Below are 27020 nucleotides of genomic sequence, written 5' to 3' on the forward strand. Positions count from 1 at the left end.
CAAGAATATTGAAAGCAAATCCTTCCATATAAGCGATTGTTCAATCACATATGGGCTCGCACAAATTTTAAAAAGCAAACCAGGGCAAAATCAGGTGGGTGGACTAACCCATTAAGGTTAACATATTTATTTCTCTACTCTTGGCAAAACTATTTAAAAAAAATAATTTATATGACCGGATTATAATAGCCATCACTGATAGTATTGTCATTCTCGTAGGATGCCGCAAAGAGGTTGCTATAATCGACAAACGCGTCGTGTCTTTGGATGCGCGGCTGGTCGGAAGCGAGGGCGGTGAGTGCGTTGAATGGCTTGCCTTTCGTTTCAAACAGTCTCAAGTCAGCTCCAGCAGCAAGGCGTTTTCCTTTGGAATAAAGCAGCAAGCAAATCAGATTACGGCTAAATATTGTATGTATCATGAACCTAAGAGATACTTACCACTACATCCAAATGCTTTCCACTGCCCGTTAATGCACTGATTAGCTTGTACTGCGTTTCCAGCGCAGCTTGTGTATATAATCGCCCCATGAGCCCCTATAGGGAGTTGGCCTGCGGGGGCGCAGAGGTGTGTAGCTGCGTCAGAAATGTAGCGCACTAGTCCAGGCATCGCGAATCCGCCGGCCACTGGGCCTCCCTCGAGCGAATCCTGATCCACCGACCATATCATAACCCCTAATCAACACAGGGAAAAAGTTTCTCCCTAAGATGGCTATTTAGATTTTAGTTTGATAAAACTATTTACCGTTCAACTGATACGCAGCAGCGAGCTGAATCTTGAGCAAGAGACTGCTCCATTCATCATAACCTATCCACTGGTTCTTGTCGTAGACAACGTAGTACGCATGGCCCTGATAGGATTGTTGAGTTGAGAAGTTTTTAGAATCCCGTTTGTCCGACAAATCTTTAAAAATATATTACATTTTCCGTGTATTTCGGCATCGCCCCTTTGCGCACGATTTCCGCGATATCGGCATACGAGATAATTCCTGGAGATTTAGAGCAGCGCCCGGGTTTCCCGGGCTTCGACCAAGTGGCCACCCCAGGCTCCGCGTTATTGGGGTTGTCCAGCGTGAATGAGCGCCCATACAGTGCAAGTCCTAAGATATTAGTGAGCATGGGGGAGAGGGTTTAATTTTGTTTCTTGGCAAACTCAGAAACCTGCGTACCGATATTGATTTTATGCCGAGGTACACCCTGAGCAATGTAATAATCGATGGCAGCCTTGGTACTCCAGACTCCGTTCTTCTCTCCGCGAACTTGGTCAAGTGGAGAGTTCAGGTTGACGGTGCCATGTTTATCCCACGCACCATAGTAATCTAATAGGATAATTAGTATTTATTATAGCGATAAACAAATGCATCCACTTACCATAAGCTATGCGTAAATGATGAGTTACAGATAAGGTCAAGATTTGTTAGCAGTTGCACTTGCATAAATTAAAAAAATCAGGATTTACTCATGACGTTGAAGTAGTCCACTGCAAAGAGGTATAGGATTAATTTAATTTTATGAAGGGAAAAACATTTATACTGGCAAAGAATAATAACCATACCGTATCGTGAGACAGCACCTAGGTCATACCCGCCGAAATTATCGCCCCCACCAGGCGTGGCTGCAGCTATGATCAGGCGTGGGCCAGCAGCACGAATCGCTTTAACCAGCTCGACGAAATTTTGGCGATCTTTCCCAGTTGGCTTTTTGACGAAGACAACATTAGTTATCGCAGAGAGATAAAAAAGAGATTTTAGGCTATTACATATTCCCAATCCAGATCAACTCCATCGAATCCATGCTTATTCACGAACTCAACCACGGATGCAGCAAATACTCTCCTGTTCTTTTCGTTCGACGCTAATGCCGGAAATATCTTCGATGTCTTTGCATCTTGACTGAAAGACCTATATTTAGCGAAAAGTAAAGCAGGTCAAAGAATACGTTTTTTTTTTGGTTCAAAGCGCAAAGCCAAAGAGGGTGTTTACCAGCCTCCAATAGAAATCAAAGTCTTGGTGCGTCCCTTGGCCGAATTAAGCTCCTTCATCAGTCCCTCGTCTTCTTTCTCAAGCGTGCGAATTTTGAAAGTTGCAGGATCGATTCCAGCAAAGGCATAGTGCACATAATCTAAATGGGGAAAATCAATCTGGCTCGGACGCATATATTTACAGCTAGTGTATTTGGCCCTGCAAAAGAAGAGGTGAGCATGATGTTCGGGTGTTCACGAAAAAGAGGCTTACCAGTTTGCATAATATCCGACTCTTTTTAAAGTTCCTGCTCCTCGTTTTGACACGTTAGCGTGTACATAAGTGAAATAAGCTGTGATGACGATAATAAGCAATAGAAAGCGGTGGAGTTTAAAAGACATTATACAGATAATGTACTGAGAAAATGATACAATATGGTAAAAAATATTGGTGACTATAGTAACATCAAAATATATAGATTAGATATTTATCTATGCTGAAATTGCACACGCTCTAGAAACTTCAAACGAAATAAAAAAGATCGAAAAGAGAAAATACAGAGAAATGGCTACGTTAGGTTCGCTTATATATGTCGTGAAAAAATATCCGTCTCAAGGGGGAGCTATGTTGCTATCATTTTGTCATTGAAAAAATAAATCTTCCGATAGATAGAGGAAACAAACAGAGCATTTTTATTTTTCACAGTGTTGAAATATATTCACCGTTGATCCGGATATTATTTGATAAGTAAAATAGCCGTGCTATCTTTCCAGATTTTCAGTAGCATGCACGTGAGCTATATCAAAAAAGCAATAGTCGATTTTATAAACGTATATGATTCTGAATTTCCTAGTATGGTTCTTATTTCAAAGGAACACTGATGAGACACGACTGGCAAAAATTCAACTGCTAATATCATTGATTATTCTCAATTCATAATCGCACCAAATGCATACGAACACAAATCTTGGGAAACCCATGTGGTCACATAATGTTGAACAGGTGGGGGAGGGGATCTTTAAAATCTAATCTCGTTTTTTTCTCGAGAGCAAATTTTCATTCAATCTTGATATTTTCCTTATAGAAAACAATAAATGAAACGTGGTTTAATGAGAGTTCTCTTCCGCAACCAACACAATGGACTCTCAAAACTGACTCAGAAAGACATATTATAAATCTAGGTAATATTCCATGTGGAATAAATGCAATTTCAATACAACTATATGGCTATAGCACCATTAGAAAAAAAACTACAAGCACTACGTGAACCAGGGAGACAGTTTGAATATAGAGCTGGATGGATGGCAAGAGAAGGTGCAATACCATTTCAAAGGGTTTTGAGATTTTATAGTAAATTATTAATGCCGTTTTATAGTTTATCATGCACCCATAGATGAGGATAATGAAAGTCAATCTTCTATAGTGGAGGGAGCAAAAGTAGACGAAGAAAATGAGGGGCTTTGGTTATTATGGCGAGAACAACGCGGAATTGCGGATAATTGCTCGGATGACTATGACTCTTTTGACGAGCTACATAATGCAGTGAAAAAGACAGAAAATATGTACACACGAAGCTGGAGAGACTGGCTTTGTTGTTACGGGTATGAAGAGAGTTAACTATTATAAAATCTACATATAAAATGTTTGCTCCATCATACCTTTTTGAACTATAGTTTAGAATGTAAACCATGGATATCTATGTTATTTCATGCCTTTTCAATGAATTTTTTGATATTTATCGTTTTGGATAGGAACTTTAAATAGACATCACTATATACTGTAGAATAGGTAGTGGTCGGTCGAGTATGGAACTTCTCTTGAGAATACCGAATTAATCCAGTGGAAATTTGCCAAGTCCTGGATATAAAATACGATGGGATTCTACTCATGATGGTTCTATGAAAATGATATTTTCAACATGGTAGGTATAATTCCGTAACTTTCTGATTTAATCACCTTTGTCGATACCGAATCCCATTCTTTTACAATCTTTCCGGATTTTATGATGAATTGCTATAGTATGTAGCCAATCAATATCCTTAACTCACATATTCACGTCACGTAAGAATTTCTGTTCCGCAGTAACCGGGGCTTATCTTTTTTAGCTTTTTCTTTTCTCGCGAGGGTTGTCTTCAGAGCTCATCCAAAAAAAATTATAGTATATTCTTCAATTCTTATTTTTTAGCTGTTTTGAATATCCCACCAATTCATAAAAGAAGCATTAGCCCATCTTACGCATGATGGGAGAAAATCTTCCGATCCAGTTTCAGGAGCATCTCCAGGTAAACGCGACTTATTTAGTTTCCATATCGAGTTTCTGCTTTAATTAAGCACCAACTATATTAATTCAATTGATAATGAATTCCAAGAACAAGCACACAATCAAATTCCTTTTTCACGATTTTTTCTATTTGAATTAAACATTGTATATATGTGTATTCTAATAGCTCCAATCTCTTGGGATTAATGTTGCGAGTATCAGCTTCAACACGCTAACTCTTGAATCCGATCGCTTTATCTGCGTTCGTGAGAAAATTGGAGAACAGAATCAGGTTGTAATCGTCGATTTATCTGATCCAAATAATCTTATTCGACGACCCATCACTGCTGATTCTGCTATCATGCATCCTACAACCAAAATAATTGCTTTAAAAGGTTCGTATTAAGAAAATGAGAAATAGATGCTTATCACAATAACTGATTTGCCCTCCCCATAATAGCTGGCCGACAACTACAGATATTCAATCTGGAAACAAAATCCAAGATAAAGGCACATGTAATGCATGATGATGTCACATTTTGGAAATGGATATCCGTCAAGACTATTGGTATCGTGACTGAGTCGTCAGTCTATCACTGGTCAATTGACAGCGACTCACAGCCCACAAAAATGTTTGACCGCCATGTTAATTTAAACGGCTGCCAGATTATCAACTATCGCGTCAATGCTGATGAAAAATGGTTCCTACTTAGCGGAATTTCTGCTAGAGTAAGTCTACATTTATTGCAACTTCTATTTGCAATAATAATGGGTATATATATATATATATATATTTTCAGGATGGAAGAGTGGTTGGTGCCATGCAGCTCTACTCGAAGGAACGCGGAATTAGTCAACCAATTGAAGGTCATGCCGGTGCGTTTGCAGAGATAAAACTCGAGGGAGCCCCAGCGCCGACAAAGCTTTTTAGCTTTGCTGTCCGCTCTGCTACTGGTGCCAAGGTATGCGATTAGTTGAATGTGTGGAATTTTCGATCATATCGTTGAAACGATTTTATTTTAGTTGCATATTGTCGAGATCGACCACAAGGAGCCCAATCCTGTTTTTCAAAAGAAGGCGGTCGACATCTTTTTCCCTCCTGAAGCCGCCAATGATTTCCCGGTTGCAATGCAAATTAGCCATAAATACAGCATTATCTATTTAGTAACTAAGTACGGGTTCTGTCACCTTTATGACCTTGAGACTGGCGCGTGTATTTACATGAACCGGGTCAGCGGTGAGACGATCTTTGTCACGGCGGAGCATGAGGCTACCAGTGGCATTATCGGAGTGAATCGCAAGGGGCAAGTTCTTTCAATTAGCGTGGATGAACAAAATATCATTCCGTACATTGTGAACAACCTCGGCAATACAGAGATGGCATTAAGAATTGCCTCGCGAAATAATCTGCCTGGAGCAGATGAGCTTTGCGTCGCAAGATTCCAGCAACTTCTTCAGACTGGAAACTATAATGATGCTGCCAAAATTGCCGCTACCTCACCAAGAGTAAATAATTTTTGTCTTTTCTTTTTCTCGTGCTTTATGTTAAATTTAGCTGTATGCTATAGGGTATTCTACGCACTCCACAAACCATTGAGCAATTTAAGCATTTGCAAGGGCAACCTCCTCCAATTCTTCTTTATTTCGGATTCTTACTGGAATCAGGCGAGTTGAATAAGCACGAGTCAATTGAGCTTGCTCGTCCCGTCTTACTGCAAGGTCGTAAGCAGCTTCTTGAAAAATGGCTCAAGGAGAACAAGGTATAGCTATGAGTTTAACGGTATAATGAAAACTGGCACCCATTGAAATTTCGAATGTTGTGTTATATTAGCTCGAATGCAGTGAAGAGTTGGGTGATATTGTAAAGCAGCACGATGTAACACTTGCACTATCCGTTTATCTTCGTGCAAATGTACCAAACAAGGTTATCGCTTGCTTCGCTGAGACACAGCAGTACCCTAAGATTATACTCTACGCCAAGAAGGTTGGCTACACACCCGATTACACTTCACTCTTGCAACATATCATGCGCATTGACCCTGAGCGCGGGGCAGAGTTTGCAACTATGCTAGTTAACGATGAAAGTGGACCTCTAGTAGAGGTTGAACGAGTAAGAATTCATCAAATTCTGTACTTTGAATTCTTTGAATGTGATTTTCAACAACACTTTTTTTTAATCAACTTCAGGTAGTAGACGTTTTCCTTTCTCAAAACATGATACAGCAAGCAACATCTTTTTTACTCGATGCTCTCAAGGACAATAAACCTGAACAAGCTCATCTGCAAACTCGCTTATTGGAGATGAATCTTCTTCATGCTCCCCAGGTTGCCGACGCGATTCTTGGCAATAACATGTTTACACATTATGACCGTAACACTATTGCTCCCCTATGTGAACGTGCTGGCCTTTATCAGAGGGTTCCTATTTTTTCTTAATACTCAAATTGGATTAGACGTTAACCATCTGTGTATACTTCTTGGATAGGCTTTGGAGCATTACACTGATATTAAGGACATCAAGCGAGTGCTAGTTACTTTTGGCCATACGATAACTCCAGAAGTAAATATTCTGAATAATTCAGGGTACAGATGTCAAAATCTTATCATTCTTTATATTTTTTTTACTTTAGTGGTTTGTCAATTACTTTGGGCAACTTTCTGTGGAACAGACGCTCGAGTGCTTGAAAGAAATGTTGTCAAACAACCTTCGGCAAAATCTGCAAATATGTGTGCAGGTCGCGATTAAATACTCAGAACAGCTTGGACCACAAAATCTTATTGAGCTATTTGAGTCTTTCAAGAGTTTCGAGGGTATGTCTGCGATTATGCATTTTCATTGTAATTTTAGCTTCATCTGAATTTTTACTCGTATTTTTCCAGGTCTATATTACTATCTTGGCTCCATTGTTAACTTAAGTCAGGATCCAATTGTGCATTTCAAGTATATTGAAGCCGCATGTCGCACTGGTCAGATGAAGGAGGTGGAAAGAATCTGCCGTGAGAGCAATTACTACGATCCCGAAAAAGTGAAGAACTTTTTAAAGGTTTGTACACTTACCACTTTTTTTTATATTTTATGGTTTATGCGGAATCAATATTTCTGATTTTCTCAACTATGGTAATTGTATTTTCAGGAAGCTAAACTCAGTGACCAGCTGCCGCTAATTATTGTGTGCGATCGATTTGATCTGGTGCATGATCTTGTCCTCTATCTTTACCAAAACAATCTCCACAAATATATTGAAGTTTATGTGCAACAAGTGAACTCCTCGCGCACTCCTGCTGTTATCGGCGCATTGCTCGACGTGGACTGCAATGAATCTATCATACAAAGCCTTCTTATGTCTGTGCGAGGTCCAGTTCCAGTCGACCAGCTTGTGGAGGAGACGGAAAAACGCAACCGGCTAAAGCTTTTGCTCCCGTGGCTAGAAGTGCGCGTAAACGAGGGCAGCCAGGACCCTTCGGTTTATAACGCTGTAGCCAAGATTTATATTGACACCAATAACAACCCCGAGCCATTCCTCAAAGAGAATCAGGTAAATTGCAAAAACTAGGAGCTAAAAATTCAACACTTATAATTGTAATTCAAAATAGTACTATGACTCTCGTGAAGTTGGAAAATATTGCGAGAAGCGCGATCCTTATCTGGCGTTTGTGGCGTACCAGCGTGGCCAATGCGATTATGAATTGGTCAATGTCACCAACGAAAATTCCATGTTCAAGCATCAGGCGCGCTATCTGGTCAAACGCCGTGATTTGGATCTCTGGGCTCATGTACTCAATGAATCTAATGCATATCGCCGTCAGCTCATTGACCAAGTTGTTGGGGCTGCATTGCCCGAGACTTCGGACCCTGAAGATGTTTCTTTGACTGTGAAAGCTTTCATGGCGGCGGATCTACCTAATGAACTGATCGAGCTTCTTGAAAAAATTGTGCTGGAGAATTCTGCCTTTAGTGACAACCGAAACCTTCAAAATTTACTTATTTTGACGGCAATCAAAGTACAGCGGCTCTTTTTTATCCTTTTAATTTCACTTTTACTAATCTCAACGCGTATTTTGTTTAGGCCGATCAATCCAAGGTTATGGACCTAATCCAGCGTCTAGACAATTTTGATGCTCCCGATGTGGCGACCATTGCTACTGGCGCTGGCTTGCATGAGGAGGCATTTGCTATCTACAAAAAATACAAAGTTAACACTTCTGCTGTCGATGTTTTAATTGATAATATTGGAAGCATCGATCGTGCTTATGAGTACGCTGAACAAGTCGAAGAGCCTGAGGTTTGGAGTCGTCTTGCAAAAGCACAGCTTGAGGGCATGCGCATTAAAGATGCCATTGGTATACCTTTTTTTTTTACTTCATTTCTTTTTATTGTTTTGATCTAGTTAAACTCTCATTTCAGATTCTTATATTCGCGCGAATGACTCCAGCAACTATCTCGAGGTAGCTAGCTATGCGTCCCGTGCTGGCAAATATGAGGATCTTGTGCGCTTCCTACAAATGGCGCGCAAGAAAATGCGTGAGCCTTTTATTGACAGCGAACTGCTTTTTGCATATGCGAAAATCGAACATATTGCAGACATGGAGGAATTCCTTAATAGTCCTAATGTTGCTCAGATTCAGAATGTTGCGGATCGCTGCTATGATGAGAGACTCTTCGAGGCTGCTAGGATCTTGTATACTAATATTTCTAATTGGGGAAGGCTTGCTTCAACCCTCGTACATTTGGGTGAATATCAGTCAGCTGTTGACGGTGCCCGTAAGGCGAATAATACCAAGTGAGATAATGTTTTTCTGTTATACTGCCCACCAGTTGTTAACTTTAATTTTCTGCTTCAGAGTATGGAAGGAGGTCAACGCTGCCTGTGTGGAGCATCGTGAATTCCGTCTCGCACAGATTTGTGGACTTCACTTGATAATTCACGCTGAAGAATTGGAGCAGCTAATTAAAGTGTACGAAAGCAATGGCTATCTTGAAGAGCTTATGCAGCTTCTGGAAGCTGGGCTTGGCTTGGAACGCGCGCACATGGGTATGTTCACCGAACTTGCGATACTCTATGCTAAGTACAAGCCCGAGAAAATGATGGAGCACCTGAAGTTATTCTGGTCGCGTATTAACATTCCTAAGGTGATCCGTGCATGTGAGGAGGCACATCTATGGCCTGAGCTTGTCTTCCTTCACGTGCACTATGACGAATACGATAATGCTGCGCTGGCCATGATGGAACACGCTGCAGACGCGTGGGAGCATGCTTCATTTAAGGACATTATAGTTAAGGTGTCCAACCTTGAAATTTGTTATAAGGCGCTGCGCTTTTACCTCGACGAGCAGCCACTTCTGATCAATGAACTCCTCTCTACACTCGCAAACCGCCTCGATCATACACGGGTAGTGAAAATGTTCCAAAAATCGGATAACATTCCCCTCATCAAGCCTTATCTTGTCTCCGTGCAACCGGTCAATAACCGCTCGGTGAACGATGCCTACAATGACCTCCTTGTGGAAGAGGAGGACTTCGTCACCCTGCGTGATTCCACTGAAAACTTTGACAACTTTGACAGCCTGGAGCTCGCCAAGCGTCTTGAGAAACACGAACTCCTGGAATTCCGACGCATTGCTGCGCATCTTTATAAGCGCAACAAACGGTGGAACCAGTCAATCCAACTGTCAAAGCAAGACAAGCTCTATAAGGATGCCATGGAAACAGCGGCTGCATCGCGTGACACTGAGGTAGCGGAGGAACTTCTGCGGTACTTTGTCGAAATCGCGAACCGCGAATGTTTTGCTGCATGTTTGTTTACTTGCTATGATCTCCTGCGACCTGATGTTGTGCTTGAGACCGCATGGCGCAATCAGTTGTACGATTTCGCAATGCCATATATGATTCAAATCACACGGGAATATATTGACAAGGTGAACACGCTAGAGCAGAAGGAGGCTGAGAGGGCAGAAAAGGAAAAGGCAAAAGAAGCTCAGGGTAAGTCTTAGGCTCAAATTCGTTGATTCGAACCAAATCTCATATCATTTTCTCGCTTTTTTCTAGAGCAAACTGTTGTTCCTCCTGCTGGAGGATTCAGCGCTCCGCTGATGATCACGCATACTGCCATGCCTCCCAACAATATGGGATATGGTGTGCCTCCAGGTGGATTCTAGTCGAAAAGGATGGGCTGAAATTAGTATGTGAAAACTGAATCTATTTTCCTTTGTTTTTGCATATTTTATACTTTTTTTTTGTGTGTTCATTTTTATACATATATATCTTTGTGGGCATAGATTTAATTGGGAAAATAAAATTTTTTCTTCCTGTTGTGGTTGGTAATATAGTATGTATAGGGATAGAATGTGGGCCTTGAAGATGTTCCGGGAAGCTGAATAAGTTTGATCTACCTTGTCTGCTTGCCTCAAAAAAAAAACTAAAGTTGATTTTATTTCATCACACCACTTGTTGGTTGTTGGTGGGTAGATAGTATTGTGGTTTGCTGGAGTTCTTTTTTTCTTTCATTTAATAAAAAAATTACCTTGACTATTCATTGAGTAAATTTTTACATTGATGAATGAAATCAATTGGTTTTCATTTGATGATTATGGAGGGAAATGAAATCCTGATATAGATGATGACGAACTATCAATCTCGATGGTGCCTGTAAGGGTAATGAGGATATTTAGATGCATCCATCTGATGGCACTCAATTATTTAATAACTGACATTACTTTGACTATTAATCCATTCTATATTTACCTTATATTAATTAATAATATTATTCCGTTTTTGTTTAATCCTCATATTTTAGGAGGCAGGGTGACGCATACCGCGCTGACTTTCAATCGTATGCACATCATATGAAAAAGGTGGCCCTTCCCCTTGGCCTTGCAGAATAATGGTGGGAGCGCATCCGTGATAAAAAATCTTTAATATGAAATGCGTGGATCCATTTTACCATGGTTTTAATAAAAGCTCATCATTCTCTGCATCCAAGACCAATATTGCTACGGGGCAATGTTCTACCACAATGGAAGAGGATTAATTGCGTCGATTTTGTCTCGTCCTTCTGATTTTCGTTTATATGCCAGCAAAACATATACTGTTATCATCTCACATTTCGATTCTTGATCCATTCTCACCATCACAAACCATCCAATTTGCGACTGGTCAGAACCATCAACCCTAACCAGCGTCGCTCTCGAAATAGAAACTTAATCTCACTTATTGCTCTGCTCCTGCATCTTGTTTTAGTTGATTCTACACGTGGTAAGTCGATTGCACTCTATTTGCACTCTATATTAACTTTCTCAGTAATGTTGATTATATACAATTCTGGTCTTAATTGTGCACAGCATTTACAAACATATAAACTTTGCTGTACAAAGTTGCTTCTGTTACCTCCCCTCCCCTCTCGTTTCACTATACACTAAGAATTTCCCTACTTTATCTCCGCACATCCGAGCTGAAGGCACAGAAGAGCCCTGCAATTGTACTGTGAGTTAAGCACTAAGAACATCGAAGAGTAACGTAGTTGAGCGAAACCAGCCAAGCCTAGCAATGCCCCGCACCTACACTGCTGGTTATCTTTCGGTAAAGGAAGATGGATTAAGAGCATGGATATGGAGCCGGCGATATATTGTACTCAATGAAACGACGCTCAGATTCTTCCGCAATGAGGTAAATTTTATATTGATTACCATGGGCCTTCTCTATATACTCAATCGCTTATTCAATGTGCAGCAAACTGGTCAGCCTATGACGACCTTGAACCTCTCTGATGTCGTTAATGTCACACGTAGTGAACTCAAGCCTTATTGTTTCGAGGTATCAACTCGCGACAAGAAGACATTCTACTTTGCGTGTAAGAATGATGAAGAATTATACTCATGGATGGACGAGGTTTATCGCTTATCTCCGCTGGGAGCTTCGGGACCAACCAATTTTGTGCACCAAGTGCACGTAGGCTATGATCCATTGAAAGGGACCTTTACGGTAGGGATCTATTGTTTCAAGGTGGTAGCGGGTTAAAACCTAACTTAAACTTTCATAGGGGCTTCCGGATGCATGGATGAAATTGCTGAAAGGCTCAGCAATCACGAAGGAGGATTATGCCAAGAACCCGCAAGCCGTGCTCGATGTCCTCGAGTTTTACACCGATCAGCAGCGACGGGAAAATGAGGGATATGGTTCAAATGGCATCATGCGTTTATTACCTGAAGACGACAATCCAATGTCGCGCACACCAGCTTCTTCTAAATCTCCTTCGCCATACTTGGATGATTCTGACGGGTTTGATCGCGACTTTAGCGACCTCAGGCTGAACGATCACCCATCGAAAATTAAAAGCCCATACGGGCGGAGTGATGCAGCCGATATGAGCCGCCGAAAGCAGCATGAAGATTCGCGCGGAGTCCCCACTCGCCCTCCCCGTCCTCCACTTCATTTGGAGTCCTCTGACAATGGCATGCTTCGGCCTTCTCCCCCTTCATACGCGCCTCCGGTACCATCACAAACATGGGGTTGATTCGAATACTGGACAAAATTTCTTAATTTTTCTTACTGTTATATTAGTCTCCACGACCCTCGCCTGGGAGCCCATATTCCTCGCTGCATTCTTCGTCTTCCCAGCTCCCTCCTATTCCAAGTGGAGATCAAACCCGAGATCGCCCCAAAGATACCTCTCCCGCTCTTCCCGCTGTAAAACGCGACCAGCGTGAAATTATCCCCAAGCGTTCCGAAACGGAAAAATTAAGTTTGTCTCCGTTCAAGACAAAACCGAAGGAGCTACCCGCCGTGCCCCCTATAGCCCGCACCCCCACCGCGCCTGCTACTTCTGAGCCGCAACCCGTAAAGAAATCTGCGCCCCCCGCCAACACAGTACCTAAGAAAATTGAACAGCGGATTAGCACTATGACCGAAGCGCAAATTATGGAGAAGCTCCGTACGTGAATCTTTGCGACTCTGATTGGATATATGCCTCATTCTTGAATTATTTGCCTTTTTCTTTAGATTCGGTGGTATCCAAAGGCGATCCCAACGCGATCTACACCAAGACCAAGAAAATTGGTCAGGGAGCATCCGGCTCAGTCTATGTTGCGAAGCACCTGGCGACAAGTAAGAAAGCAGCCATCAAGCAAATTGATTTATCTCGTCAGCCCCGCAAAGAGTTGATTGTGAACGAGATTCTTGTGATGAAAGAAAGCCAACATCCCAACATCGTTAATTTCCTCGATTCCTATTTGATTGGGCGCAACGAGCTGTGGGTGGTGATGGAATATATGGAGGGGGGTGCGCTGACGGATGTGATAGAAAATAACACGATGACGGAGGAGCAGATCGCGGCAGTATGTCTCGAGACGTGCAAGGGACTCTGTCACCTGCATGCACAGAACATCATCCACCGCGATATCAAAAGTGACAATGTGCTTTTAAATGCTCAGGGGCAGGTGAAGATTACCGACTTCGGATTCTGTGCGAAACTTACTGAGCAAAAGAATAAACGTGCGACCATGGTTGGCACGCCTTACTGGAGTATGTATATTCTTTCCCGAATTTTCTTATCAACAGAATGTAACAAGAAACTTTGTGTATTTTTTTCAGTGGCTCCTGAGGTAGTGAAGCAGAAGGAATACGGTCCTAAAGTGGACATCTGGAGTTTAGGTAAGCACAAAGTTTGCTTTTTTCTTTAAAATGGTGTGCAGAGCTGAATATGTGATGGCATATTCTTAGGCATCATGGCCATTGAGATGATAGAAAAAGAACCACCTTACCTAGATGAGGAGCCCTTGAAGGCGCTCTATCTCATCGCCACAAACGGCACACCCACCCTCAAGAGTCCCCAGACTTTGAGTAGGGAGCTTAAGAGTTTTCTTGCGGTGTGCTTATGCGTCGATGTGAAAAGCCGTGCTACAGCAGACGAATTACTAGATCACGAATTTCTCAAAAAATCCGCGCCACTAAGCTCCCTGGCGCCTTTGTTAAGATTCAAGATGAATCAGTGAACAAATCTGTTACAATTTTTTCCTGCCTTTTTCAGCTTCGCTTTTTCTCTTCACCGCCAGATACCTTCAATTCTTTGAAGATTCGGACAATTTGGCTTCGCATTCTGTAGCTTTCCCTTTAGTTAATGGTTTTTTTTTTGTAAGATCAAAGTTAATACATAGTGTTTTACACCACTCCGTATATTATTATTTGGTTTTTCTTTTACTATCAGACTTTCGTTATATATTTTCTTTATTTTCAGTGTTCGTGTGAATATGGTGGTATTTTTTCTCTTTGCTATGGATGAAAATTTTTTTTCGAGTGGACTTGACTGTAATCCTTATGTTTTTTTTTATAATAATTCAATCTTTCATCCGATTCTGAAGCTTGACTCGAGTGCTCGCCATCATCAACTATTACAGACTTTCAGATAGTGCTAGAAGCTTGCCATAATCCGAAATAAGAAGAACCACTTTAACGAGAGCTGAGCTCCAATACTTTTCGTCAGCTTTTTTTCTATATAACCTGATTGCATAAACTACGCCATCACCGCTTGCATTTGCAATTAAAGATAGAATGTTTCACGTAGAGAAAGCGTGACTAAAGATCAAGTTGAATTTGGGTAAGTAGAACTACTAGGAAAGTTCTTCGGAATGAACATTTCTCTGCGGGCAAAACAGGTTGAAGTGCTATTTCAATAGCCGGTTCCAAGGCGATGAGGATTCGCTTGTTGGATCACCTATAATTAGCATGCGCCATGGTTGGCTAACAAACCGGTTGGAATAATATGAAAATTAAAGCCAGATAATTGACTCTACCAGAGAAGGGTGCAATCTGCGACATAGAGTAATTTAATGAAATCAGGGATGGATCACGAAAGTTAGGCATTTGACTGACGCTATTTCCGTAACCAATGCTAATGACATTAAAACTGGCCAGATGCAGCTTTTCGATTGAATCCAATGGGCGTGTTCTTCCCCCCCCCCCCCCTCTACAACTCATTTTGTCATGTTTAGGCGGAACTTGTAACCTGAAGAAACCAACTTCGACGCTGTCCATGACGCATTGGGATTGCGAAGATATAGAGCGTCTACTCTCTCGATTTGGCCCACGGATAATCTGCGGGATCTATAGACACCCACATACCTTGGAATGAAATCTTTTCCGCCGTTGCTCCTCTGGTTGAACTACGCATTTTTCTGTGTTTTCTGAGCCCAAGATTGTGGATAAGCGGTCTAAGGGCTACATTGTTTCATACCACGTTATCGAGGTGGAACCATCGCATTTGTCGCAGGCCTTTGACTAACGAGGCTGTTTTCCACCTGGGCATTGTACATGGTGCGGTGACCAAGGACAGCCGTAGCACGATTAAAAGAATCCTGGGAACAAGAGGATGCAGTTACATATTGCATGACACGCTGTACAGATTTGTAAGAGCTTTTTTCCAATGTGACTGCAAGATTTGCATAAGCCATCTGCGCAATCCCATGCAGGTCGGTGTCCGAATGATGAGGGGGAGGGTGGGAAGCGAATCGCGTGGAAATGGGCGGGCGAAGGAAGGGCCGGATATTCGCGGAAGACAGCTTGGCTTTATTTTATGGGTGCAGGCAGTTTCGTCCAAACGTGGCCTAGATGGACGTGGGCCGTCACCCGTGAGGAGAGCAACGAGGTCGGCCGACGCACCCGTGTTGAGAAGGTTGGTGCTAACCTCCTGGTGCTGCTGCTTGAACGATGGCGTAAACCCTTTTTGCGCGCCTCTATCCCTAAAGTAGTGCACATGGCTTGCAGCTGTTCCTGTGCGCGGTGTCAGCAAGAGGAGAGAAGGGGAGGGGAAATAGAGCCGAAAGAGGGCGATGGAGTACCCTACCGCAACGAGTTACCAAAAAATTTTTATTAAAAATAGTGACGCACAATTTTCACTGGGCGATTGCCACCCTCCCTCTGCCCCTGGAAATATATATTCCTTGGAAATAATTTTTTTTCCCCTTCCCTGCCTCCCTCTTCTCGCGCCCCTTCCACCGTGGACTTAAGCTCTGCGCGCTTTTCTGCCTTTTTGTCTATTCTCTCTCCGGTCTGCGGCCGTCCTGCCCCACACAGCAAGAACCCTCCAATGTCGTCGGATATGTTCAGTCTACCGTTTTCTCTTGGCCATGCTTGGCCAACAGTTGCGAGTGAAAAATACGCCCCACCTTCGGCCCAGCCCTTCGCCTCAGCCATCCCTGTTCGCCCTCTTATGGAGGAGCGCTCCTATCATGCCCCATACAGCGAGGCCGACTTAGCTACCAGTTCGGCCGATTGGTACGAGAACGCCTCTATTCATGCCCCTGTTCCCGCCGCAATATCAACCCCCGCCTTCACCGCCATGCTCCCGTCTCCCCCACCTCGATACTCTTCTCAAAACCAGCTCTTGCTTTCATCGGTAAAACAGGATCCATCAATGCAGCGTAGGCGTGAATTGATGAGCGGACCAAAGGCATGTTCAAACTCCTTTTCCCTGACTAGCCCCCCGCTCTCTGAGGGCGAAGAGCCGACCAAACGCCATCCATGCACATCCGGAGGCCGCCGGGGAAACACAGGGAATCGTCCACCGAATTCCTACACTGCTCTTATCAAAGAGGCAATCGAGTCTAGTCCGCAAAAGAAAATGACTGTCTCTGAAATCTACGACTACTTTCTGACACATTACCCCTTCTTCAGAACAACAACCTGCACCTGGAAAGTAAGTATCATTCACCTTATTACTTGGTGGGGTATTTTTGCTTGCACTTGCTCTGACTCAGTCAACTGTGCCATACACATTGCTTTAACCCTGTCTTCCATACAATTCCAATGTAGAATTCAATTCGTCACAATCTTACAATGAAACGCATATTCGTTCGGGATGCAAGACCAAGCAATGAGCCCGGAAAGGGGGGTTTCTGGACTGTGGACACAAGGATAAAGGAGGAGGCGAACACAGAGTCGCGACGAAAGCCTTGCCATTTCATAACAAACCGGAGGGATGATGAGGTGAATATCACCGCCTCTTCCTCGGCCCCTTCCCTCAGCTCTTGCTACTACCATAACTACCTTTCATCGTCGGAAGACACGACTGGGGTCTCCTACTTCGCCTACGCCTCTCCAACTACAAACTCCACCTCATCCGGCTACTCATTAACTTCAACGGTACCTCTTACATCCCAGTTTCAATAGCTTTCATCGGTTCTATTTATACATGATATATCCTATATTTGTGTGTATAGTTTCTCGCTCTTGGATGTATGATATATAAATATACATATATATATATTTATTTATTTCTGTTATGACTGGAGAGTGTTATTTATCAATATTAATTAGCCATATAGCATTTAAAAGCTGTAATAAAGTGGATTTGATCGAATCAATTGCTCTCAGACATGGGGCGGGGAAATTGACGGCGGCGCTAATGTCTTTCCGCTTGGTCCAGCAGTGTTTCTAGCCTCGCTACAAGTACACAAAGGAAAAACTAGTCGCTAAGGCATAGGAGAAAATCAACCACTCTTATGTAGTATATCTCAAGCAGCGAAAGAATCGCCCGCCTCGTTGGCTTTTAATTTTTATTGGCCTTCTTATTCGATGTTCTAGTATCTCGTCTGTTTGTGGCAGGATGGAGATGGCAAATAAGGACATTAGGTTGGGTTAGGTATTTTGCTGCGGGAAATGTTGCCGCCTTTTTTCATCCAGTGGGGAAAAGTCCCAAGTCAAAGCGACAGCAGTCTTTAAATGTAGCTGATTCTTACCATTGATTTTGTTTTACATCCCCAGGTTGTCTATCCTAATTCGCTATTTCTTCTATTTTTTTCTCCTTTTTTAATTAAGAATGCAATTCAGCATTGCTGCAGAGCATTTTTTTTTATCCTATCTCTAGCTATATTTATCGCCTTTTCATTTGCAAACTGGAATTTTTAAGGCAAGTCATGTGTGAGAATTGCTCGACCCATTGATGCAATTTGCTGTTCAATCTGATCCTTTAAAGCGAATCCATTGGTCTAATGCATTTTGTTTGCATGCTTGAAATCTACAGGAGAGGTGTTCCGATCCCAGGGATTCTTTTGTATATTTTGCATTTATCTGTCGTCTTCTTTCTACGAAGATGAGAAAGTGGAAACGTGATCCATGTACTTCAAAATCTTCACTCCAGCAGGACATTTCCCACAACACTGAAAATCAAGCAAGTACCAATGTGCAGCCATTGATTGCTCCAGATCATGAACCATCTCCCTCTACCCAGCATCCAGCATTCACGCCCTCAACCCCTGTCCGAATCCCATCAGAAAAGGTGCTTATGGGTGGACGGCCTCGCTCCGGATCGAACGAGAGCTGCCCAGAGAAGGCCGGATCATCGCGACAGAAAAAGAAGAAAAAGCGGCGCTCTTCTCCCTTGTTTGAGGCACACTCTCAACACAATGGCCCAGCCTTCCATACAATGGGCCCATATACACCTCCACCGCACTTTTCCGCTGCAAATGCGCATCCGTCAACCATCGACATGCCGCCGGGGAGTGCCGAGGAGGGCAGAATGCCCAATCCTCCCAGCCAATCTGGAAATATTGGGCAAGCCTCCACTGAGCTGCCCAGTGGCAAAGAGGGTGGTACTGTATTTGCAGCTGCACTCCCTGGATCTCCACTAGATACTGCTTACGGTGAACCTGTGAAGCAGCGACGGCCGCACCGCTCTGATAAAGAAAGCAGATACGACCCATTTTCGGATACTTCTGCTCTCCCGTTGAAAGAGTCACAATCCTCTTCCGTTTCCCCTACTGAGTCACCCAAAGTGAAGAGTGTGCCTATCCCGCACCCTCTCCTGATCAGTCGGACCGGCCGATCCTCATTTTCTTTGAGCGATGATGTGGGCGACGCTAGTTCTTTGCTCTCTACCGAACACTCCTCACTGCCCGGCTCATCAAGTTATCAATACAGTGGTTCGGCAGAGAGCTATGGACGCGCTCCGGCGCTTATGCGCCGGAACACGTCTGTTCTGTGTGAATACGGTAGTAGCCCCAGCAGCGAGTTGGATGCCTCGCCCCGGTCCATCAATATACCCGGGAGCGGTGGCAAATTTTTGGTGAAATCGCGTCGTACTTCGTGGATAGATGCGAGCGCGCGCCCCGAGGCAGGCATGAATGCTATGTCTGGGATACACGGTGGGGGTAGCTCACCTTGTTCACCGAGCCAAATAAACGCACGTGGAATGCATCGCCAAAGGAGATCCTCCATGGCTGAAGGTATTTTGAATATCAGAAACCCGACCTTTGCTCCAGCCATGTCTTCTCTCTCGACTCTCTCTTCGGGCGCGGGAGAGGACACGCCGACTTCCACCCCTCCACACCACCAGCGAAGCATCTCGTATTTTGGAGATACAAAGTCATCCGGCTTCTATGACTGGGGCTTTGTCTCGAAACCCCGCCCCCCACAACCCCTTGCTTCCACTTCATCCTCAGCCGTCGCTCTGCCACCTAAGCTCGGTGACAACGAAGCTTGCAGGTCGTCAGAAGATGCAAAAATGTCCGACTTTGGAAGTATTGAGGCTGGCTCTTCTAAATCTAAATCCGATAGCGACTCTACCGGTTCCAAATCCCCCTTGTACGCAAGTCCAATCCCAAATGTCACCCCAGCAATGGCTCCGTTCCGAACCCCTTTACGCTCATCGGTATACAATGATGGGAACATGTCGGATGTTGAAGATTTGGAGGGGACGACACGGCATACCCCATCCAGCATCAATCCCGTTTCAATTTCGCGTACATCTGCTTCGTCCAAACCCGCGCCTGGATTTTTGTCGCTTCGTCCCTCTAGCCCGCTTGCTGCCCCGCCGATTAATCGTCCCGAAATGGAGGGTGACCTGGCTAAATTGAAGCGACACATTCCAGGGATGCTCTCACTCGCTAGACCACCTTTTCCTCCACCTACTCTTGATTCTTCACCAATGGAAAGGCACCATCGACGTGCTCGCTCTTGTATTTATAATTTGAGACAAGAGGATAGTACTGGGCATGATTCCGCCAATTACGGGGATAAACCTCGACCAACCGGGCGTTCTTCTCAGGCAACCCATACATCCGTTGAGCGTCGAGCGCAACGCCGACTTTTTGGAGATGAGCCTGGAAACTCTTTGCCTTCGCATGCACGTGTTGGAGCCAATGCAGAGCCGTTATATTCTCAGAGCGAAGAGCAGAATTGTATTTCCATCCCTGAGGATGTGCAATTCCTATTGGGATCACGGTACATGGAGTTGAGCAGTTCATCCCCTTTTCTATTGGATACTCAGTCATCTCAGTTCACCGATTTCAAAGCTCTGTCACTTCAAGGTATGCTCTATAATTTATGTGCATTTTTTTTTCTTGCAATTTAACTCGAGATGCTTTGAACGTCCCCCCCTCCATTATCGATAGACAATCGAACAGAAACCCACGGTGAAAAATATGGAGCAAAGCTGGAGATAGAAGCAGAAACTTGTGCGCGTACCCTCCTCTGGTCACGCTCCGTCAAACTTATACGATGGCGAGATCGGCTACAGAAAAGAATTGGACATTCTTTGGAACCGTCAAATTCGATTGCAAACAAGTTGCCGCTTGAGCCTAATTCTGACAAATCATCAGCCGAAGCATTCGTTTGCGAGTTGGATACCATCATGTGGGTAGATTGGTCGGATTGCTTGAACAATTCCAAAAATCACCGCGAAAAGCGTATTAAAAGAGACGCTCATGTACAATCCGAGGAACATTTCGGCGATGAAGGTCGAAAGCAAAAGCAAGATGTTGACGAATTCCCTGAGCACGTGATGCATTGGTGGGCCGAAGTGAGAGAAAAATATAAAAAACTGTGGATGTTTTTCGCAGGAAATCTACCCGGAGAGGGGAGTATACAGCCACGCATCTTACCTAATTTCATGAAAGGCTCTGTACCCGACATGGCTTCTACCGAGATTATGGGCGCAGTTATGCAGGGAGAGCAAGAAACCAACATCAATCTCTCTCAGGGGCTGCGAAGACGACTATCGCAAAACTGGCGACCTCAGCTGACCCTCGACTTCAGTCATTTACCCCCGCCTAGTTCTCCACTTGCACCGCCATTGCATCGAACATTTTCTTATACGCCTTCCAGTGCATCAGCTTCAAACCGCGGAGCTTTTTCACACGCGAAAACGACATCCATTACCACCGGGACTGCTCTCCAGGACTCTGTGGCGAGAACCGAGCGTACCATTCGTGAGCGGCTGGAGCAAGCAAAAAATGTTTGTGACAATGAATTGCGTCGGGCTATTGATGGCCTCAATGAATATGTAGAGAAGGGACTGCAGTACGTTGAGGATGCGGAAGATGCGTTGAGACACGACGAATCACACTCAGAAAATGACGAGGAAGAGGAGGAGAGAGAGGACGAAGAGGTGGGCGAAAGCATTTTCCAAGATCCCACAGAATATCCCGATGATTTCCGAGGCGTATCAATGCGGTTAGATCCACCCATAGCACCATCTCCTGCCGTTACCACTCCTGCTCTGCCAGCTCAGCACTCCCAACATCCTTTGCAATATTCAACACATGAGCATAGCACTATTTACAATCCAAAACCTTCGCCCCGATCCGCGTCCCTCGCCCATACACAAGAGACAAGAGTGACCGGCAATGAGCAATCGAACTTGAATACAATCAATAGTATACCCGTTGCCTTTTGGTCACCTAGTTCTCGGAATCAAACAGCCACTTCTTCCGCTCGCACATCACCCCGCTACACTAGCCGTTCCAATTCACTTGTCGCTATGGTTGCGGAAGATTCATATTTGCCCACCCCGTTTATTCTGACACTTCAGGACCTTATTTCAGTCGCGCAGGATGTCATCGATACTTCGCTCTCATCCTTTCTCGCCAATCCTAGTGCATGTATCCAAGCCGTACACCAAATACAGACATTAAGTGCGCGATGGGACACAAATCCGGACTGGCCGTGCAGGAGATGGTGTGTGCGTATGCTCCTGGGCGTTGCTGCCCTCAGTCGGGTGTTGGAGTGGTGGGAGGCAGAGTGTTCATTCTGGTCAGCATGGGATGAGCCAGAGAGTTTCAACCTTGAGGAGCAGGTGGAGGGTGATGGCGGAATGAAGGGGCCAGCATATATGAAGTCGCCCTCCATTGCGGATAGCCCTATGGACGTATCCTCACCTGCTCGGCCACTTAGCGATTTGCCCGACTCGGGTATTCAGAGTGATATGTTTATCCATCGACGGTCATCGATTGTGCCGAACGATGCCATGGATATATCACCTGCTCTGACTCCGAAGTTGAGCCCTGTGGTGGTTGCTGGAGATGCTTCAAACATTGAACCAATCGCTGTTGAAGAGGGTTCAGTGACTGAAGACGACAGCCAACAATTGCAACTAGCAGTGGGGCAAGCACAAGGGTTGAATGTTCTAATGGAGTTGAGCCTTGGAGATGTTCGGGTGAAGTATTTAAGTCCCACTTGGACAGACGTCGTGGGGTAAATATTTAATCGTTGAATTGCATGTTTGTATTTGTTGTTTAGCTTAATTACTTTTGATCTATAGCTCTAATCCTCAAGATCTGTTGAATTTACCCATTAATCATGTCCTCTCGGAGGAGGATCAAGGTACATTTGAAGTGGCGACTCGGAGCTTGATAGAGGACGATTCGAGGACCCTTGAGCTACGATTTAAGTTAACGCGGGACAATGGTGAGGAATTGGAGATGGAAGGCAAAGGTATGTTAGTATATGATCGGATAAGCGGTAACCCCAGTCACACGATGTGGGTGATAAAACCGTGTGCAGCATCGGCGCAAATAAGGCAGTGGAGAGAGAGCACGATATCGGGTGTCGACTCGAACATTGAGGCGGGTAATGCGCCCGATGAAGATATCTCAATGACTATGTCCGAACCTGCTCCTCCAGCCCCGGAGTTTATCCCACCGCTTCATATGCTCCCTCCTGTTCTTTGTAATATTTGTGAGCGTCATGTGCCGCCTCTATTCTTTGAACGACATTCAGAAATGTGTTCGATGGTTCACCGCGCCGAATCGGATGTACAGTTTTGCAATGACAGTTTACGGGATTTGCGGAAACAGCTTGAGGATTTACTTAAAGAATGCACCGGTACTAATGACCGAGATCAAGGCGATGCAAGTGAGAGAGGCGTAGATGAAGGCGCTGGCGAAGCTGAAATGGAGGGCCTGTTGGGCTCCTTGTTGCGCGTAAAGAATCGGGAGCAGGTTGCAGCTTTTCTACGCGAGATAATCAATCTACTTGAAAATGCCCTAACAATTTCAACCCCGGGAGCTTATGCATCCTCTTCGGAGCACGAGGATGAGTCTTCTCATCCGTACGCCTCGAACAAACAGCTCAAAATACCCGTTCTCCACTCGCCCACTTCAGAAACAAAGATCATTCAGATCATTCACTGGAGCCCAATGACACAGCCTCCCGATTCCCCCGAGGCCACACAGCTGCTAGAAGAGACCCGCACACTAGCTCAGGCCAAAGTGGATGCGGTTCGACGAATGCGTGACACAGTGGAAATGTCTGAGAAGGTACGGTGCGAGTGGCAACAGCGGGAACATCTGCCCACCTTCATTGAGGACACACGGACCTATATGGGTCATGATGCAGTTGTGGGTAATAATCCAAATGAGCTCAAGGCTCCACACACTGACCATACGTTGCGCTCAGATTCCGGCAGTGGGACACGCAGAAGAGCGAGCGAGGTTTCCATTTCAAATTCGAAGCCGGAACAAACTTCGCAACCATCGGCCAGGCGTCTTTCGTTGCCTAAGGATAAACCCTCTTCCGACAGCAAGCTGCACAATAAGAAGCCACATAACCTGCATGTGAACATCTCGACTCCCACAATGGAGTTTGCAGAGGTTATCAACACACCAATCGACTTACCAATGATGCGCCCACGACTCCTACACCGCCCAAGCACCATCTCAGAAGAGGACGTAACACAGAGTGATCGAGGAAGCAGTCCTCTGAACACGGGAGCAGCACGAAATAGCCCATGGAGTTCCCCGCGCGCGATTCCCTCTGCCGCCCCTACTTCCCGGCCAACACCCCCCAGCATTAAAGACTTCGAAATCATCAAGCCTATCAGTAAAGGTGCTTTTGGTTCCGTATACCTGTCGAAGAAACGGTCGACGGGCGAGTACTATGCGATCAAAGTGCTCAAGAAAGCTGATATGATTGCCAAGAATCAAGTGACGAACGTGAAGGCAGAGCGCATTATTCTGATGACCCAGAACGATTCGCCGTTTGTCGTCAAACTCTACTTCACATTTCAAAGTAAGGACTACCTCTACCTCGTGATGGAATACCTTAACGGTGGTGACTGCGCTGCCCTATTGAAGGCTATCGGGTGTTTAAGCGAAGCATGGGCACGTAATTACTTGGCAGAAGTGGTGTTGGGATTGGAGTTTTTGCACAACCGTGGCATTATTCACCGGTAATACTATCTCTAGCCGTGATTAGATGCATTTTTCTTGTTTACTAACGTGATAATGCATTCTGACTATAGTGATTTGAAACCCGATAATTTACTCATAGATCAGAATGGCCATCTCAAGCTCACCGACTTCGGTTTATCCCGAATTGGATTCCTAGGGCGCCGTGGTCGAGGCGATCTTGCTCCCCTTCACACGTCAAGTCGGGATAACACGAGATCCGGTTCTCCTGCCCCTTCCTCAGGAACTTCCGCTCCGACTTCACTAGTTGGCACTCCTCCAATGACGCCCGCCGACCACTCATATTTTTCTCTCCGATTAATGAACGAGCGTCGTGACTCAAACGGTAGCGCCTCGTCTGCCGAGGATAGCCTTACAATGACGGCATGGCAAAATAGCCCATTGGATACCTTTACGAACCCCTTCCAACTCTCACCTGCTCAACCATCCACTTCTAGCGGCGCTTATGGGTCCTTTGATGAGCGTTTGGGCGGACTTGGTTGCTCATTACCTTCCAATAATGGCATCTCGCACCCACCTCCCAGTGGCTATGCCCCAAATCCTCCTAGTCTATTGACCCCTGGTTTCTTATTCCGCGAGAATAGTCGCAAGAAAAATAAGACCTGCGCTGGCACTCCAGATTATCTTGCACCGGAGAGTATTTTGGGAACAGGACAAGACGCTATGGTTGATTGGGTAGGTTAAATCTACTTTTTAATTCTCCAATAATACAGTTTAATTTAATTGAATACTTGCATTCGTCGCTTCTCCCTTCCTCCTCTCGATTTCCTCTTCCTCGTAATCATACTGAACAGTGGGCTTTGGGAGTCGTTTGCTATGAGTTTCTCTATGGAGTTCCACCTTTTCATGCGGATAAACCCGAAAGCGTTTTCGAGAACATCCTTTCTCGAAATATCGACTGGCTCGAGGACGAAATGAATATATCGAGTGTGGCGCGTGATTTTATGGAGCGGCTTCTCTGCCCCGACCCAGCGCGACGATTGGGAGCAAACGGGGCGGAAGAAGTTAAATCGCATCCATTCTTCAAGGGCGTGCAATGGGACGCATTGCTTACCGAGACGCCATCATTTGTGCCGCATACCGAAAACGTCGAAGATACTACCTATTTCGACTCAAGGGGGGCCGAGATCGAGAAAGGGGTGTCTAGCTCTTTGGCTACTTTGCCTCCCTTGTCTTCCGCGAAAGCAGACCAGAAGCTTCCTCTAGAGAATGAGGAAATTCGCCAGGCAATTGAAATGATTCAGAACAAAAGCGAGTCCAAGGACAATGCTTCCCACACTTCTTCTTTGTTAGCAACGGAGGAGAGATCAAGGCGAGCACGACCCAAGTCTATGGGACCTGGTGAGCTCACTAAGGAGGACGATTTTGGATCATTTATGTATAAGAATCTCCACTTGTTGGAGCGAGCAAATCATGAGCTCATCCAAAAGATTCGGACCGAATTGGTGATGGCTGGTGGCGGACGTGAAGATCTGTGGCGGCGAACCCTAGTTGGGCGAACACGTGTGAACACAGTGTCTGACATGCCGGTCCGAAGCGCATTCAATGGCGCGCAATCGCCAGGTTCTCCGCAACCACTGGCTCCATCGCCTGCATCAAACTCGAGTTCCTCAAGTGCTCCGGCAGCAATGGAGCCAACACTCTCTATGTCACCAGTTACATTTAATTCCAGGAAGAAGTCGGCCGATTCTCTCGCGCGCCAGCTCGCTAAAGGCTCCATTCAGCAACCAGATTCAAGTTCGGCAATACCTGTTCGTTTACGTGCTTGTTCTCTCGGAGGCGTCGATCGTTCTTCCCTTCGTAATGAGATTATGAACCGCTCAAAGGCCCGCCAACACCGTTCAAGCTATGATGACGAATCTATCCTCAAACCACAGGACATAACGATGAACTCTAAACAGGCGAGCTTGCGCCGTGCTGCCACCATGGCGAAACGAACAAATAAACGCCCTCTTGACTGCCTAGTCGCGGATGACAATCCGATAAGCTGCAAGATTATGGAAACCATCCTTGGTAAGCTGGGGTGTCGCTGTGTTGTGGTACGGAATGGAGCAGAGGCGATCCGGTGTTCAATGGGTGATGTTAAATTTGATATCATTTTCATGGACATCCGAATGCCGATAATTGATGGCGAAACAGCGTCGCGCATGATAAAGTCCACGAATAACACCAACCGAACCACCCCCATTGTGGCGGTGACTGCCTACGAGCAGAATGAAAGGATCGCACGAGCCTTTGAGGATATACTTTTGAAGCCTGTGACGCGGCAGGACATTTTGCAGCGCCTAAAATACTACTGCTTCTACAGGGGACAGGGCGAGGAGGCGAAATAGCGTCTTTCAGAGTT

General features: G+C 44.9%; 6 protein-coding genes across 6 annotated transcripts; 5 read left to right on the forward strand and 1 right to left on the reverse strand.

Annotated features, from left to right (window-relative positions):
* Positions 1 to 167: 167 nt before the first annotated feature.
* Positions 168 to 2359, reverse strand: VTP21DRAFT_11076 (uncharacterized protein; the record flags this gene model as incomplete). The annotated part of the gene is made up of 11 exons (XM_069390482.1): positions 168 to 364; positions 439 to 672; positions 743 to 848; positions 919 to 1097; positions 1167 to 1316; positions 1369 to 1374; positions 1457 to 1477; positions 1553 to 1694; positions 1757 to 1898; positions 1980 to 2177; positions 2232 to 2359. 11 exons carry the CDS (start codon positions 2357 to 2359, stop codon positions 168 to 170), a joined length of 1503 nt encoding a protein of 500 aa, XP_069252626.1.
* A 547-nt stretch (positions 2360 to 2906) lies between these two features.
* VTP21DRAFT_11077 (uncharacterized protein) lies at positions 2907 to 3575 on the forward strand (the record flags this gene model as incomplete). Its single annotated transcript, XM_069390483.1, has 4 exons — positions 2907 to 2960; positions 3043 to 3139; positions 3201 to 3272; positions 3334 to 3575. The coding sequence occupies 4 exons, from the start codon at positions 2907 to 2909 to the stop codon at positions 3573 to 3575; spliced, it is 465 nt and encodes a 154-aa protein (XP_069252627.1).
* Positions 3576 to 4195: 620 nt separating this feature from the next.
* Positions 4196 to 10375, forward strand: VTP21DRAFT_11078 (uncharacterized protein; the record flags this gene model as incomplete). The annotated part of the gene is made up of 17 exons (XM_069390484.1): positions 4196 to 4240; positions 4406 to 4613; positions 4679 to 4947; positions 5019 to 5180; positions 5242 to 5724; positions 5787 to 5978; positions 6050 to 6328; positions 6406 to 6636; positions 6704 to 6778; positions 6849 to 7029; positions 7099 to 7262; positions 7353 to 7754; positions 7813 to 8220; positions 8286 to 8559; positions 8624 to 8999; positions 9061 to 10199; positions 10266 to 10375. 17 exons carry the CDS (start codon positions 4196 to 4198, stop codon positions 10373 to 10375), a joined length of 4998 nt encoding a protein of 1665 aa, XP_069252628.1.
* A 1387-nt stretch (positions 10376 to 11762) lies between these two features.
* On the forward strand, positions 11763 to 14206 carry VTP21DRAFT_11079 (uncharacterized protein; the record flags this gene model as incomplete). Its single annotated transcript, XM_069390485.1, has 6 exons — positions 11763 to 12197; positions 12256 to 12705; positions 12777 to 13146; positions 13215 to 13736; positions 13821 to 13865; positions 13935 to 14206. The coding sequence occupies 6 exons, from the start codon at positions 11763 to 11765 to the stop codon at positions 14204 to 14206; spliced, it is 2094 nt and encodes a 697-aa protein (XP_069252629.1).
* Positions 14207 to 15783: 1577 nt separating this feature from the next.
* Positions 15784 to 17378, forward strand: VTP21DRAFT_11080 (uncharacterized protein; the record flags this gene model as incomplete). The annotated part of the gene is made up of 3 exons (XM_069390487.1): positions 15784 to 16061; positions 16218 to 16905; positions 17022 to 17378. 3 exons carry the CDS (start codon positions 15784 to 15786, stop codon positions 17376 to 17378), a joined length of 1323 nt encoding a protein of 440 aa, XP_069252630.1.
* Positions 17379 to 18300: 922 nt separating this feature from the next.
* On the forward strand, positions 18301 to 27006 carry VTP21DRAFT_11081 (uncharacterized protein; the record flags this gene model as incomplete). Its single annotated transcript, XM_069390488.1, has 5 exons — positions 18301 to 20515; positions 20600 to 22679; positions 22747 to 24654; positions 24727 to 25348; positions 25468 to 27006. 5 exons carry the CDS (start codon positions 18301 to 18303, stop codon positions 27004 to 27006), a joined length of 8364 nt encoding a protein of 2787 aa, XP_069252631.1.
* Between the last annotated feature and the right edge of the window lie 14 nt (positions 27007 to 27020).

Source organism: Calcarisporiella thermophila (genome assembly GCF_041956535.1).
Source record: "Calcarisporiella thermophila strain CBS 279.70 unplaced genomic scaffold VTP21scaffold_8, whole genome shotgun sequence".
NCBI classification, from domain to species: Eukaryota; Fungi; Calcarisporiellomycota; class Calcarisporiellomycetes; order Calcarisporiellales; family Calcarisporiellaceae; genus Calcarisporiella; species Calcarisporiella thermophila.